The following is a 12909-nucleotide window of genomic DNA, read 5'->3' as shown; positions in this document are numbered from 1 at the left end:
AGCTGAGTGCTTCTGGCCTCAGCCTGGGCAATACTTCACGTAGGACACACCATGGCCCTCTGGGGCTGGGGTCACCCCACTTTATAGACAGGGAAACCAAAACCTAAAGAATCTGTCTAGGGTTGGGTTGCACAGCTGGTGGGGGCACAGCTGGGACCCCCCGTGCAGGCAGGCCTGGGCTGGAGGCTGGCTGCAGGCCACGTATGGTCTTTTCCCCTTGACTGTGGGAAGGGTGTGGGAAGGGGTCCAGCCCCCTCTTCCCTTGGCCTTGCCTCCACGAAGGGGCAGGGGGACCCCAGCATCTGGGGCATGTCCTCTGGTTAACACGGCTCTGCCTGCCCCCTCACCAGGCAGATGGGTCTGGGGCGAGGCCAGTGGAGGGGGAGCCTTGGCCTGGGCTGTCGGGTCCCTGGGCCTGACCCCTCCTGTCAACCTGGTGCAGACTTGTCCCAAAGCAAGGCTTCCTCCTCATCTGCAAACCAGGTGCTCAAAAGGGCTGCTGCGAGAACAGAGGGAGAGCTCTCCAAACCCCAGCACGGTTCTCAGTCATCATGAGACCAGAACACAGAGGCCCATGCACGACCGCTGGACATGTTTAAGAAAATGCCAATGTATTTCCACTAGAAAAATCCTCTTTTCCTAAATACATGTCTTTATGTTGAATAAGTTAAAATAGCATCTCCTATGCTGATTTGACTATTTGTTAAAATTCAAAATTCTGAGGCCCCCACATTTCAAATGTTCCCCATGAGCAGCCAGGGCAAGGAGGGTCCTTAAACTGCCAGAGAGCGAGCTGTCTCATCACGGGTGCCTTTCATTGTGATGCTAAGAAATCACCTGGGCCCCTCCCACCTGCTGTGCGTTCCCTTCCTCTGCAGCCGCGCTGGACGCCTCCCCTGTGCTGGGAGCTTCGGTCCCTTTGGGCGCTGCAGGGATGCAAAGAGGGAGGTGTGGACACCGCATTCCCGGGGACACATGGGGGCTCCCGCTGCCGGGGGCTGGAGGGACCGATGCTGAGTCTCCTGCCCACAACTGGGAACCTTGAACTTCTGTTCCTCCCTCGCACTCTGGCCATCCCTCAGGTCCTTCTGCTGGGCTGCGGAGTGGGAGGCCCCCTCTATGAGGAGACTGCGGATGGGGAGGGAAAGCAGGGAAGGGACATGCCTACTAAGTGCCAGGCCCTGAGCACCACACGCTGCCTCTCAGTGACCCTCTCCACCCGCCATCTGGCAGAGAGCTCTCCAGCAGTGGGGGCAGGCCTGCCTGCTGTCCTCCACCCCTGACTGGCCACAGCAGAGGGTGCTTATTGGGGCACTTGTGCCACACTGACTCCTCCTTTGCCCAGAGTAACATCCGCTCATGGGTCACCAAGCTCTTCCCCTCAGAGCCCAGGCTGAACCTCAGAATCCTTCTCAACACAGCCACCAACAATCAGGCAGAGGTGACAGACAGGAAGGAGCCTATATGCCCACCTCTCTTTAGCTATTGATTTTGCACGATTTACAGCGTATGGTAACTCCATTACTAAATCCACCAGAAAACCAGGTGTGCCAGGACAGACTATTTTAAGTCCCAGAGTGATCTTGAAATAGACACTGTTGCACATTCAGCCAAGGCTCACAGTAACTGTGATGGGGTGGGGGCTGGGAGCCTCTGGCCTTGTACCCTTAGGCCAGAGTCCTTGCGACCAAGACGGGAGGCCCCTGCGGTACATGCAGGGATTCACTGGGCTGGCTGGTGCCCCACAGATATCACAAATGACCACCTATAAAGCATGTGGCCCTTTGGAGAGGAGAACAAGTCACTCTGAGCAATGGTGATGGAGACAAGGAGTGCAGATGGACACAGGTGGCCCACGCCACAGGCCCAAGATGGCCGCCTGGGTCTCCATAGCAACCCGGCTGGAGTCCTGCAGGACAGTTCCCAGGGTTTCCAGGCCAGGAACATGGGAGGCTCTGTAACAGCTTTAAGTGTTACACTCCCCTTCTTCTGGCGGCCAGTGAGTCACGGGGACTTGAATCTGAGTCACTTCCAGCCACCTGCCACCGTGACGGCCGCAGTTCCTGGATGCAGAGGCTCGCAGCCGCTGGGCGTGGGGATGTGGTGGCTGGCTTTGCAGGACATTATGTTTTTGGCTCCGGTTGGTGGAAATGTTTCCCACGTGTTTTCCCGTGTTTACAGAGCTGAGGGCACGGAATGAAGCCGGGGAAGCCAGCCTGACGGGGCCTGGCCCCGGGGGTCTGGCCAGAGCAGCTCCTCCAAAGCGGAAATGGAGTGCCCGGTGGGGGCAGGTTGTGAGGACGCCAGGCGGGGGCAGGCTGTGAGGATGCCCAAGCCCCCGCTCTCTGCTGGAGGGGAAGGGGCTGCCAGAGATGAGCGACCTGCAGCGTGGTCCAGCACCAGCTGCAGGCCGAGTCTCCAGGGGCGGGAGGAGCTCTGCGGTCAGCGGGCTCAGAGTGCACCGCTGCCTGAGGACTCTGCAGAGTGAGTGGTGGCCCGGGCAGTGGCTGCCTGCACCCTGTGCTTTCTGCTGTCATCGTGCCCACCCCATTTGAGCTTTGTCCCTCTTGTGCAGAGCACAAGGCATTGGTTTTCCCAACAGTGGTTCCCCCAGCAGCCTAGGGCCTCCAGCACCTTCCCCAGGGCCGCCTGCCCCTGGCCAGTCAGGGCTGAAGGCGGCTAGGCTGCTGGGTGCTATGCAGCAGGGCTCACTGTCCTGTCTGGAAGGCCTGGCTGAGGTGGTCCTGTTGCCGCCGCTGCACTTCCTGGTCCATTTGCTACTTCAGGCTGGCCACCTGGGGACAGGACAGTGGCTCAGGTCAGGTGGGCAGGCTGCGTGGCCAGGGCCCCAGGGCATGGAGGCATGGAGGCCTCTATGACAGGAAGGGCTGGAGGCCATGGTCTACAGCTCCCAAGGAGAGGTAGCATGCATAGGACAGAAACATCAGGCAGAAGTCAGACCGACTCCCTTGCTGCCAGAGAGGGATGCGCAGTCCCACCTCTCACCACGGATCTCCACCCTGCCCACCTGTGGAGGCCTCAGGAGTATGGCCACTGCACACCCTTGGTGGATGGGCCCGCTTCTATTCAGGCGCTCAGAATGAGGCCGGGTGCAGTGGCTCATGCCTGTAATCCCAGCACTTTGGGTGGCTGAGGCGGGCCTTGGGCATCAGGATCACCTGAGGTCAGGAGTTCGAGACCAGCCTGGCCAACGTGGTGAAACCCCGTCTCTACTAACAATACAAAAAATTAGCCAGGCGTGGTGGCGGGTGCCTGCAATCCCAGCTACTCTGGAGGCTGAGGCAGGAGAATCGCTTGAACCCGTTAGGTGGAGGTTGCAGTGAGCCAAGATCGCGCCACTGCACACCAACCCAGGCGACAGAGTGAGACTCCATCTCAAAAAAAAAAAAAAAAGCACTCAGAATGATAAGGAAATAAATGTCCTTTTGCTAATAAATTTAGCAAAAGTGCCCTGGTGGTCGGGGACCCTAACTTGGGGATGACACTGGGCAGTCAGGTCACCTCCTGGGCCTCAGTTTCCTCAAGTGTAAAATGAACAGACAGCTCTAAGGTCCTGATAGCTCTGAGCTCCAAGGCTCAGTGGTTCAGCCCAGCAGGTCTGTCACATGTACGTATGCATGTGTGGGTGTGCAGTGCACACACATGCCCAAGGCTTGGCTATGCTTCCTTATCCACCTCACTGTGCCTACGTCGTCCCCACATATGCCACATGTGCCATTGTTTTCCCTTTGTGACTCTGAAGAACAGGTGCAGGGGCTGCCTCTGCTACAACTGTGCGTGCTAGGTGCTGTCTAAGCACCTCACACATAATGACAGCTCAGTCTCCCAGTGACCCCTGACAGGAACTGTCCTCCCTACCCCACTTTAGAGACGGGGCAATGGAGGCTCAGAGAGGGTGGTGACCTGCCCCAGAATCCACGTTCCACCTCCCAGCGGGATAAACCTGGTGCCCTCGAGAGCAAAGAAGTGCAGGCAGTGCCCGGAGCGGGTCTGGAGCCCACTGGGTGGCAGTGGAGAGCCCCTGTTGCTAGAGGACTTCAAGAAGTCACCTCTACTGGGTGACTGCGGGGATGCCAGTCCTCCATCCCTGCCTCTTCCCTCACCCGGGGGGCTGGGGTCCCGACCTTACCTGCTCTTCCAGCACCTTCACCCGCTGCTGGTGGGTCCATTCTTGGGACTCCAGGGCTTGTGTGGCCTGCGGCCGGTCCCCATGCAGACGCTCTGCCTCTGTGGCCAGGTCCGGCTGGTGCTGAGCTGTCAGGTCCTGGAGCCGCTGGGTGTGGGCCTGCTCCATCTCCAGCATCTGGGCCTGGAACGAGAACTCGGGCATCTCACTGCTGTCTCTCACTGAGGGCCACACAGAATCCCAGGGCAGGAGTGCCACAGGGTGTTCCACCTGTCCTTGTGGGCCCCACTGCCCTCTGCCGGTGTTGACCCTGGCCAGGACTGCCCAGCAGACCTGGGGTTGGGTGCACACGTTCAGTCCACGGGCCTTGGGTTTGGCTTTGGCTGGGCTGGAGACCAAGCCACAGCCTCCAGGGTGGGCCTAAAATCTGTTTTAATGGCACCCCGGGTTCCTTTTGGCTGTGCTGGGTGTCCGGAGGGCATCGAAGTTTGATTCTTGCCCATCCTGCCCCATCCCCTGCTGGTTTCTGAGGATGGGGGTGTGTCCAATGTGGACAGGGAGAATGAAGCCTCTGAGTCCCCTTCTTGGGTGTCAGGCCCCTAGGCCTCAGGGGATTCCCCTGCCCCAACACAAGCAGGTAGCAGCCTCTGGCCATGCCCCACAGGCCTCTCTGACCTCCCTCGCCTGGCCCTTGTGCTGCTCTACAGAGCCCGGGCCTGGCTCCCACGGGGACTTCAATGTCTCCAGAAGGGCAGAAGGCTTGGGTCCTGGTTCCAGCTCTGCCTGGGGCCTTGGTCTGAGTCTGTATCCATCACATGCAGAAGCTGGTCCAGCCACCCTCTCCATGTGTGCACGTGTGAGATGGAGGTACACCAGCCACCCCTCTGGAACTGACACCCTCCTGGATCCCAGCCCAGGTCTGCCCCCAAGTCTGGGGTACGCAGAGCTCCGCTGGCCCGGTTGACCTGCAGCTGCTGATTTTGCCTCAGGGCTCCGTCCACCTCCTGTTGCAGGCTGTTCAGAGACTGGTCCAGCTGCTCCTTGTCAGCTCCCAGCCTCGCCACGTCCTCCTCCCTCTTCAGTGTCTCTTGCTCCATCTGCAGAGATCCCGGGAGGCAGAACCTGTGGCCTCCTGGCAGGGAGTGAGGTCAGGCCAGCCCTCCTCTGGGAGCACAGGGATGCCTCTGGGAAGGACTCTGAATTCCCCTAAGAGCTGGCAGCATCAGGAAGGGCACTGCCCTGGGCCAGGACCCCTGGCCTCACCCAGGTCTATCCAATATCTGCAGCCAGAGTGACAGCTTAAGGAGGAGCATAGGGCCAAGTCCCCATCCAGCTACAGAGCAGCAGATGTCCCCATCAACATCCTCAATGGGGGACTCCATACATCTTTTAAGGTGACATCCCAGGAGCTACCCCGCAAACCCCTTCTCAGTGTTCCTCCAGGTCTCATGAGCCATGATCCCCTGCACTCTCTGGCACCTGCCTTCTGCTGTTGGCACTCAGGATCTGCTGAGCTCGTACAGGCACAGGCCCTGAGAGCTGGGTACACTTGCTGTCTCAATCCCAACAAGCCTGTGGTATTGGCATCACTATCCCCACCGTCTGTCCTCCTTGTAGGCTGCAGGCTGCCCCAATGTGCACCCTCCTTAGTCATCCACTCCCTACCCCATGGTCAGGAGGGATAAGCTGCAGGTTAAAAATCAGGGAAGGTTACCCAGGAAACAGACATTTTCTATGGGAAAGTTGGCAGGGACCTTTTGTTCCCTTGCGAATGGGCCCTCTGGAGGAAAGGATTGAATCTAAGAGTTCTTTCTTACAGAGAGCAGCACTAGGAGAGGAACACCGTCCACCAGCCCCAGACAGCCTGCTTCCAGCGCCCCCAGATGGCCTGGGGCATGCCTCATGGGTGGTTGGTGTGGACGGGATCCCATCATGTCACAGGCTCATTGGGCCAGGCAGGCGCTGAGGAAGGCTTGGAACCCAGGCCCTGCTCTCCGAACCAGGCTGCCTCCAGGCTCTGCTGTGCCCAGCCCTGAGGGTCCTGCCTGCTGGGGCTGTGTCCACAGGGTTGTCAGCCTTGGGCTGGAGTGCCAGGTCAGTCCTCTGTCCGCCCCAATGCCCTCTGTCAGGTGCTGGCCCTGGCCCAGGATTGGGCAGCAGACCTGGGGCTCAGTGCACACACTTGGCACACCACAAACCTGCCCTCTTAGCTTCAGGGCTGGAGCAGGCCTGGTTTCGGGCCCTAAGACAGAGGGGATAATTTGCGTGGGTAAAGTTCGTTACAGGGTCAGTGGTTGGAACTTTACAAAAAATAAGGGTTCCTTTCTTCTTCAGGACTGAGAAAAACAGAGAGTCCCCTGCACTGAAAAAGGAAGTCCTGTTTCTTTAAAAATCCAGTTACGCTCCTGGAAGTGCATGTTATAAAGAGAAGAGAAAAGTGAAATCCAAAATAAATAAACGGCCACATCCGGGTTTCCCCTCCTGAGACACCAATAAAGGGTTTATGGGTTTGTGGGCCCCTCACAGCTGACCTCCTGGAACTCATTAGCTGTTCCTTCCCTCCCCCTCCTCAGGCTCCAGGGACTCACGGCGGGCACTGTGCCCACAGCTGGCTCTGCGTCCCTGGGCAGTGCTGTCGCAACCAGGGCTGATGCAAGCCCCCTGCTCCTCCACCCCCAGCAGCATCCACGGGAGGCCCCAACACCCTGGCTCCATGGCCCAGGGCTGGGCCCCCTTCAGGAACAGCAGCAGGGGCTGGTGACTGGACCCCATTGGCTGGCCCTACTCTGGAGGGCAGGTGGTCCTTTGTGGACAAGCTGGCTGGTGGCTTTCGTGACTGTCCTGAACTGCTGGTCCCTGTCCCCTGGGCAGGCTGGGCTGCGGGGCCTTCTGCAGGTGGCAGTGAGTCCTTGGGAAGGGCCACCCTGCTCTGGGGTTCACCCCTGAGGCCTCAGCACCTGCCTTCCCCACTTCATAGATGGGGGCACTGACCCTGCAGGGGCCAGCTCAGCAGATGCCATCCTCCCCTCCCCCATCCTGAGTGCCCGTCATCCTTCCAGCTGCCTCCTCTGGAGCCCTGTCCCACTCTGGGGCCCCCTGCCTACTCCCGGAGGGGGGCTGTGAGGGCATCAGAACCCTGGGCCCACAGCTGGTGCAACCCGCTCTGCAGGGCCAGCCTGGGTGGCTGTGTGGGCACCTTCCCTGTTCCTGCAGGGCCTCAGCAGCACACAGCAGAGGGAAAAGGGGCTGTCCCCCAGGCTCCACGAATGGAAGGCCAAAGACACTCGCCCTTCCCGCCCCTCCCCCTGCGCCATCCGGCCTGGGATGGTGAACAAACTTCCCAAGGAGAACAAGCTGGAACCCCCCAGGACGCTGGAGGTAGGCGCTTGTGGATGGGTCGTGATGCTGGCAACCCCGGCTTGGCTTTCCAGGCCTGTCCCTCCAGCTGGGTGACCCACAGGTTACCTTGACCTCTGGCTCTCCTTGATCTCGGCGGCCACTCTGCGGCTGCATGAGCGAGGGTGGCAGGAGAGTAGCTGGGAGGCGGTGGGTGTGGGGCTCTGGGGTCAAGCGGCCACGAGGAGGCCTGGGTAGTGGGCAACAGGGCCCAGGGATGCCGAGCTGGAGGCAGCCCCTCCAAAAGCATCCGGTCCAGTAGGAGATGGGCACAGCTTCCATGGGGACTCTGGCCTCAGGCCACCAGGACTACCCCACCCTGCACCTTGGACCCACAGGGTGGGTGGGAGCTGTGCCCATGTGCCCATGTGATGCACCACCCTCTCCACTCAGCCCCGTTTGTGAGCCAGTCGCTGTGCAGGACCCTGACGGTGTCCTGGAGTCATTTAAACAACCCATGCTGTAGAAACGGCAGTGTCCAGCCCTGAAGCCCTGGACAGCCACCAAGTCCCCATCAGGGAGGAGCCTAACTGTGCAGACAGCTTGAGGGGCCGGCATCAAAGAGAGAGGATGAACAGAAAGAGGGATCGGTGTGAGGCCACCCCGTGGGCTGGGGCCATGTGCCCACTCTGCCCTCACCTGCCAGGTGGGGGCCCTGCATGCACCCAGACCCTGCTGTGGGGGGCAGCGAGACCCCCAGTGTGAGTGCCTGGGTGTGTGTGGAGTGAGTGCCTGGGTGTGTGTGGAGTGGGTGCCTGGGTGTGTGTGGAGTGAGTGCCTGGGTGTTTGTGGAGTGGGTGCCTGGGTGTGTGTGGAGTGAGTGCCTGGGTGTGTGTGGAGTGGGTGCCTGGGTGTGTGTGGAGTGAGTGCCTGGGTGTGTGTGGAGTGGGTGACTGGGTGTGTGTGGAGTGAGTGTCTGGATGTGTGTGGAGTGGGTGCCTGGGTGTTTGTGGAGTGAGTGCCTGGGTGTGTGTGGAGTGAGTGACTGGGTGTGTGTGGAGTGGGTGACTGGGTGTGTGTGGAGTGAGTGTTTGGGTGTGTGTGGAGTGAGTGTCTGGGTGTGTGTGGAGTGGGTGCCTGGGTGTTTGTGGAGTGAGTGCCTGGGTGTGTGTGGAGTGAGTGACTGGGTGTGTGTGGAGTGCTCACAGAGGACAAGAGAGCTGCCTCTCAGGTGATGGGGAGGGGGTGCTGTACATAGCAGGCTCCTCCTCGATGGGCCCAAAGAGTGACGGCTAGGGTGCGGGCTCTGAGAAGCTCTGCCTGCTTCCTGGAATGCCATTTCCTCTTTCTTGGGCTGTTTCTCTATCAGTCGACCTGGCGGCTGTGCGCCCCTCATCTCCCCGCCAATGGTTCTGCTCCGTCTGGTTTCATGCGTGGGAGCCGGGTCCACATGCGCCCGGGGGCCGAGCTCAGTGGCCGGGATCACTGGATTACTCATCAGCCAGCAGGTGCCTCCACCTGGCCTCACCTCTGCGGCCCACCCCTGGACACAGTGGTCTAAGTTTGTCTGACCTTTGGGCTTGGAAACCCTGTCTTGCACCGGGGAGGCCGGGGGATGACAGGACGGGGTGATGACCGTCACTTGACCACTGAGCTCTTCCGGGTCTCTCACCCTGTCTGCCCGCGCCCTACCGGGAGCTCAGGGGCCACTATCCTTGTGAGCGTTGAGAGGGGAGGTTGTGGGGCACCTGCACAGGCTGGCCCACCTGTTGCTCCAGCCGCAGGGCACACCCCAGGGGAGGGGCTATCTCCACCATGAGCAGGGGCCTCTGGGGCTCTGGGGTGTGTGGTGTGTCAGGCCACTCGGTTTCCAGCAAAGCTGGGCTCAGACACTGGAGACAAAGCCAGGGATTTGTCCCCACCCATGGTGCCTCTCCAGGGAGAGCCAAGGCAGGGCGCACACGACACCACTGGCAGGGCTGTGGCCACCTGCGGGCGTCCTGACCCCGAGCTTAGTGCCACCCCGCCGGCAGGTGAGGACACAGAAGCATGCGTGGGCCAGCGCCTCGCCCAGCCGCGCCCCTGCGGACCCCAGCCAGGAGCTCCTCCCTCTTCTCTAAGGACCACCGCTGCCGCCTACCTGTGCGAGCTGAGCGCGCAGCGCCGCGAGCTCCCCCTGCAGACGCGCCCTCTCGGTGCGCAGCGCCGCCGTCTGCTCCTGCAGGACGCGCCTTTCCGCCTGCGCCTCAGCCGCCTCCTGCCCGCCGCTGAGCCTCTGCGGCCGACAGAGCACCTGGGCCGGAGACGCTGGGCGTGGGCCAGGGATTGGGAGGGCCCGAGTTTCTGAGAGCGAGGTTGTTCCATCTAAGGCTGGCTCTGGCCTCAACTTATTTTCTCCTAAACGGCGTGTCCACAGCTGACTCCTCTGTTGTAGGGGTGCTTACTGTACGGCAAGAAATCCAGCCCCCTGACTCCCTGTGGGCCCCTCCAGCCTCAGTTTCCCTGTCTGTCAGCGGGGGACTGGATGGTGCCTGGGTCTCTGCAGGCCTGCTCACCTGCCTCCAGCCTCTCTCTAGGCCTCCCTTCATGTTGAGGGACTGATTCTGCAAAGGACCACAGGGCCTCTTCCCTGTAGGCCTGTTCACCGCCTCCTGGTGACAGCGTACCCTGCCCTCCTGGTCACCCTCACCTGTTGCAGGGGCTCCAGCGATCCCTCAGCCTTCTGGCACCTGTGCTCCAAGTTGGTGAGCTGTTCTTCCAGCAGCTTCCCCTTCTTGGCCAGGCCTTGGCTGTGCCTCCTGCTCTCGTCAAGGGCCTGGTGCAGCATGTCCAGTTGCTCCTGGGGGGGAAGGAGACACAGGGCCCACCTGGAGACACGGGGTAGGAGGCCCTGCAGGGAAACCCTTGCCTCAGGGCATCTGCCTAGACCGTCTGGCAGGACCGTATCGCTGGGATGAAAACAGCAAGACGTGGTTAAGGACAACCTGAAGTGCGTTGATCGGGCGGTTGTGTTTGCAATGTAACCTCAAAGGTGTGGACCCCCAGGAAGCCTGAGCCGAAAGTCCTGGGGGTCTGGTCTAGCGTGGGCGAAGGTTCGGGCTTGGCAGTTTCTCTGCTGCAGCCAGTGGTCTCAGAGGGCACATCGGTGGCATCCCTGCCCTGCCTCCAGCCTTGGTGGCTCCTACTGCCCTTGGGATAAAGCCTGAGGTGACCCTCCCCAAGGCTCCTGGAGCCTGTTCGGCTCGGGCCCTGCTTGCCCCTTCTGCCGTCACACTGCATGTTCTCCCGCTTCAGCTCCCACCTGGGGACACAGCTAGTCCCAAACTGAGCTCAGGAGCTCCAGAGCCTGTGAAGCTGGGATGGCCCATGATCCCCGCTGTGTCCCTCACCCCTGCGCCCTCTTCTCAGCCCCTCTGCCTTCAGCCTGTCCAAACTGCCATCATCCACTTGGGACCAGTGACAGCCCTTCAGTTTCCTCACTGTCCCCAGGCGCTACCCCATGATGGCTGAGGGTGCATTTCACTTGAATATCATCGGCCATGCCACTGCCTTGCTCTGGGCCTGTGGTGCTCCCAGCTGCCCACAGGACAGTGCCCGGGGAACTCGCCATCACTTTGATCACGTGCACCTGCTGCCTTCTGTGCACAGCCTCCCCGCTGGCGTCCCCACCCTACGCTGCCGCCTTCTCCTCCTGCTTGCAGGAATCCTGCCTCCCTGTCATCCCAGGAGGGAGGATGGCACTCGTGGTGTCCCCTGAGCCCCAGAGCTGGCAGCTGTTGGGCCTTGAGAGGACCCCAGACGTGTGAAGGAGCTTGCAAGGTGTCTGTCATTGGAAGCTTGCTGACTGCAAGTTGGCCTGGTCAGGTCTTGATGAGCCCCCAGCCCTTGCACCTTCCTGAGGGTTTTGCGGGAGAAATGGCCAGCTCCTTCTGGGGTGGCTGGATTCTGAAAACACTCTTTTTTTTGGTCCGACACTTTGTTACTTTAAAAAAGGAAAAGAAGGAAGACAATGGTTGTACCTCAGACTGTGATGCTTCACCCTTTGTGCAATTTTGAAAATTATAGTTTTCTATATAATTTTCCAGTAGAAAAGGAGAAGTTTTCTGCAAATATGGCTTAAATATTTCATGGCAGTTTTAAGAGGTCCCAAACCTCTTGTAATGACTCAGCTTTTATGGAATTTGAATGAACCGTAATAATTGAGTTGTTCTCCTTTAATGCACAGCCCCACTGGCCCCAGTGAGTTGCTCTCATCTCTTTTGTCCCTTTGGCTCTAAATCCTGATGCTGTGTGAGAGGCAGGCTGGCAAAACAAACCTTGAAAACGTGGATTCAGTCTGAGGGCTTAAGTAGCTACAGGAAAGAACCCCAGCCCTTCTCCCCCAGAGCTGAGTGCTCAGGGATGAGCCTGGGCTCCAGAGGCTCCTACCCCAGAGCCTGAGCAGGGATGAGCCTGGGCTCCTGAGGCTCCTACCCCAGAGCCCAAGCAGGGATGAGCCTGGGCTCCTGAGGCTCCTACCCCGGAGCCTGAGCAGGGATGATCATGGGCTCCTGAGGCTCCTACCCCAGAGACTGAGCAGGGATGAGCCTGGGCTCCAGAGGCTCCTACCCCAGAGACTGAGCAGGGATGAGCCTGGGCTCCTGAGGCTCCTACCCCGGCGCCTGAGCAGGGATGAGCCTGGGCTCCTGAGGCTCCTACCCCAGAGCCTGAGCAGGGATGAGCCTGGGCTTGGAGCCAGCATGCGGGGCTCCGGTGTCAGTTTCCTCATCTGGGGCATGGGTATGATGCAGTCTCACAGGGGTCTCGTTGAGACCAAAAGAAGGCTGGGGCCAGGTGCTGTGGCTCATGCCTGTAATCCCAGCACCTTGGGAGGCTGAGATGGGCAGATTTTCTGAGGTCAGGAGTTCGAGACCAGCCTGGACAACACGATGAAGCCCCGTTCCTACTAAAAATACAAAAAATTAGCCAGGTGTGGTGGCGGGCGCCTGTAATCTCAGCTACTTGGGAGGCTGAGGCAGGAGAATCACTTGAATCTGGGAGGCAGAGGTTGCAGTGAACCAAGACCGTGCCACTGCACTCCAGCCTGGGCAACAAGAGCAAAACTCTGTCTCAAAAAAAAAAAAAAAAAAAAAAAAAAGCAGGCTGGTCGGATGCTGGATTCTGAGATGCCCCCGGGGAAGCTGTTAAAAATGAAGGCTTGCATGGAAGGCTGGGAGTGAAGGCTGGGAAATATCTGAACAGGAGCAGAAGGGACAAAGGCCTCGTTAATAAGCGTCCTGCCGGCTGCACAGAGAAGGACGGGACAGGCCACAAACACTCGCCAAATCCGTCCTTTGGGATCTGGAATTGGGGTCGTCAGCCTCATACCAATTTATCCACTGGGCGACGATGGGCCAATTTGATTGCCCACTGGCAGGTATCCCCTA

General features: G+C 59.8%; 1 protein-coding gene across 1 annotated transcript in view; it reads right to left on the bottom strand.

Moving 5' to 3' along the window:
• Positions 1 to 676: 676 nt before the first annotated feature.
• The window catches only part of CROCC2 (ciliary rootlet coiled-coil, rootletin family member 2), an 80257-nt gene continuing 68024 nt past the window's right edge, over positions 677 to 12909 (bottom strand). The window contains exons 28-31 of the mRNA XM_024243599.3: positions 10173 to 10322; positions 5113 to 5244; positions 4151 to 4330; positions 677 to 2795 (exon numbers count right to left, since the gene is read on the bottom strand). Coding sequence (XP_024099367.2) covers positions 2778 to 2795; positions 4151 to 4330; positions 5113 to 5244; positions 10173 to 10322 — 480 coding nt within the window. The 3' untranslated portion in view covers positions 677 to 2777. The remainder of the gene's footprint in view (positions 2796 to 4150; positions 4331 to 5112; positions 5245 to 10172; positions 10323 to 12909) is intronic.

The sequence above is a fragment of the Pongo abelii genome, chromosome 11 (genome assembly GCF_028885655.2).
Source record: "Pongo abelii isolate AG06213 chromosome 11, NHGRI_mPonAbe1-v2.0_pri, whole genome shotgun sequence".
In the NCBI taxonomy this organism is placed as follows: domain Eukaryota; kingdom Metazoa; phylum Chordata; class Mammalia; order Primates; family Hominidae; genus Pongo; species Pongo abelii.
The sequence above is the reverse complement of the archived record's forward strand: the minus strand, read 5'-3'. Positions and strand labels throughout refer to the sequence as shown.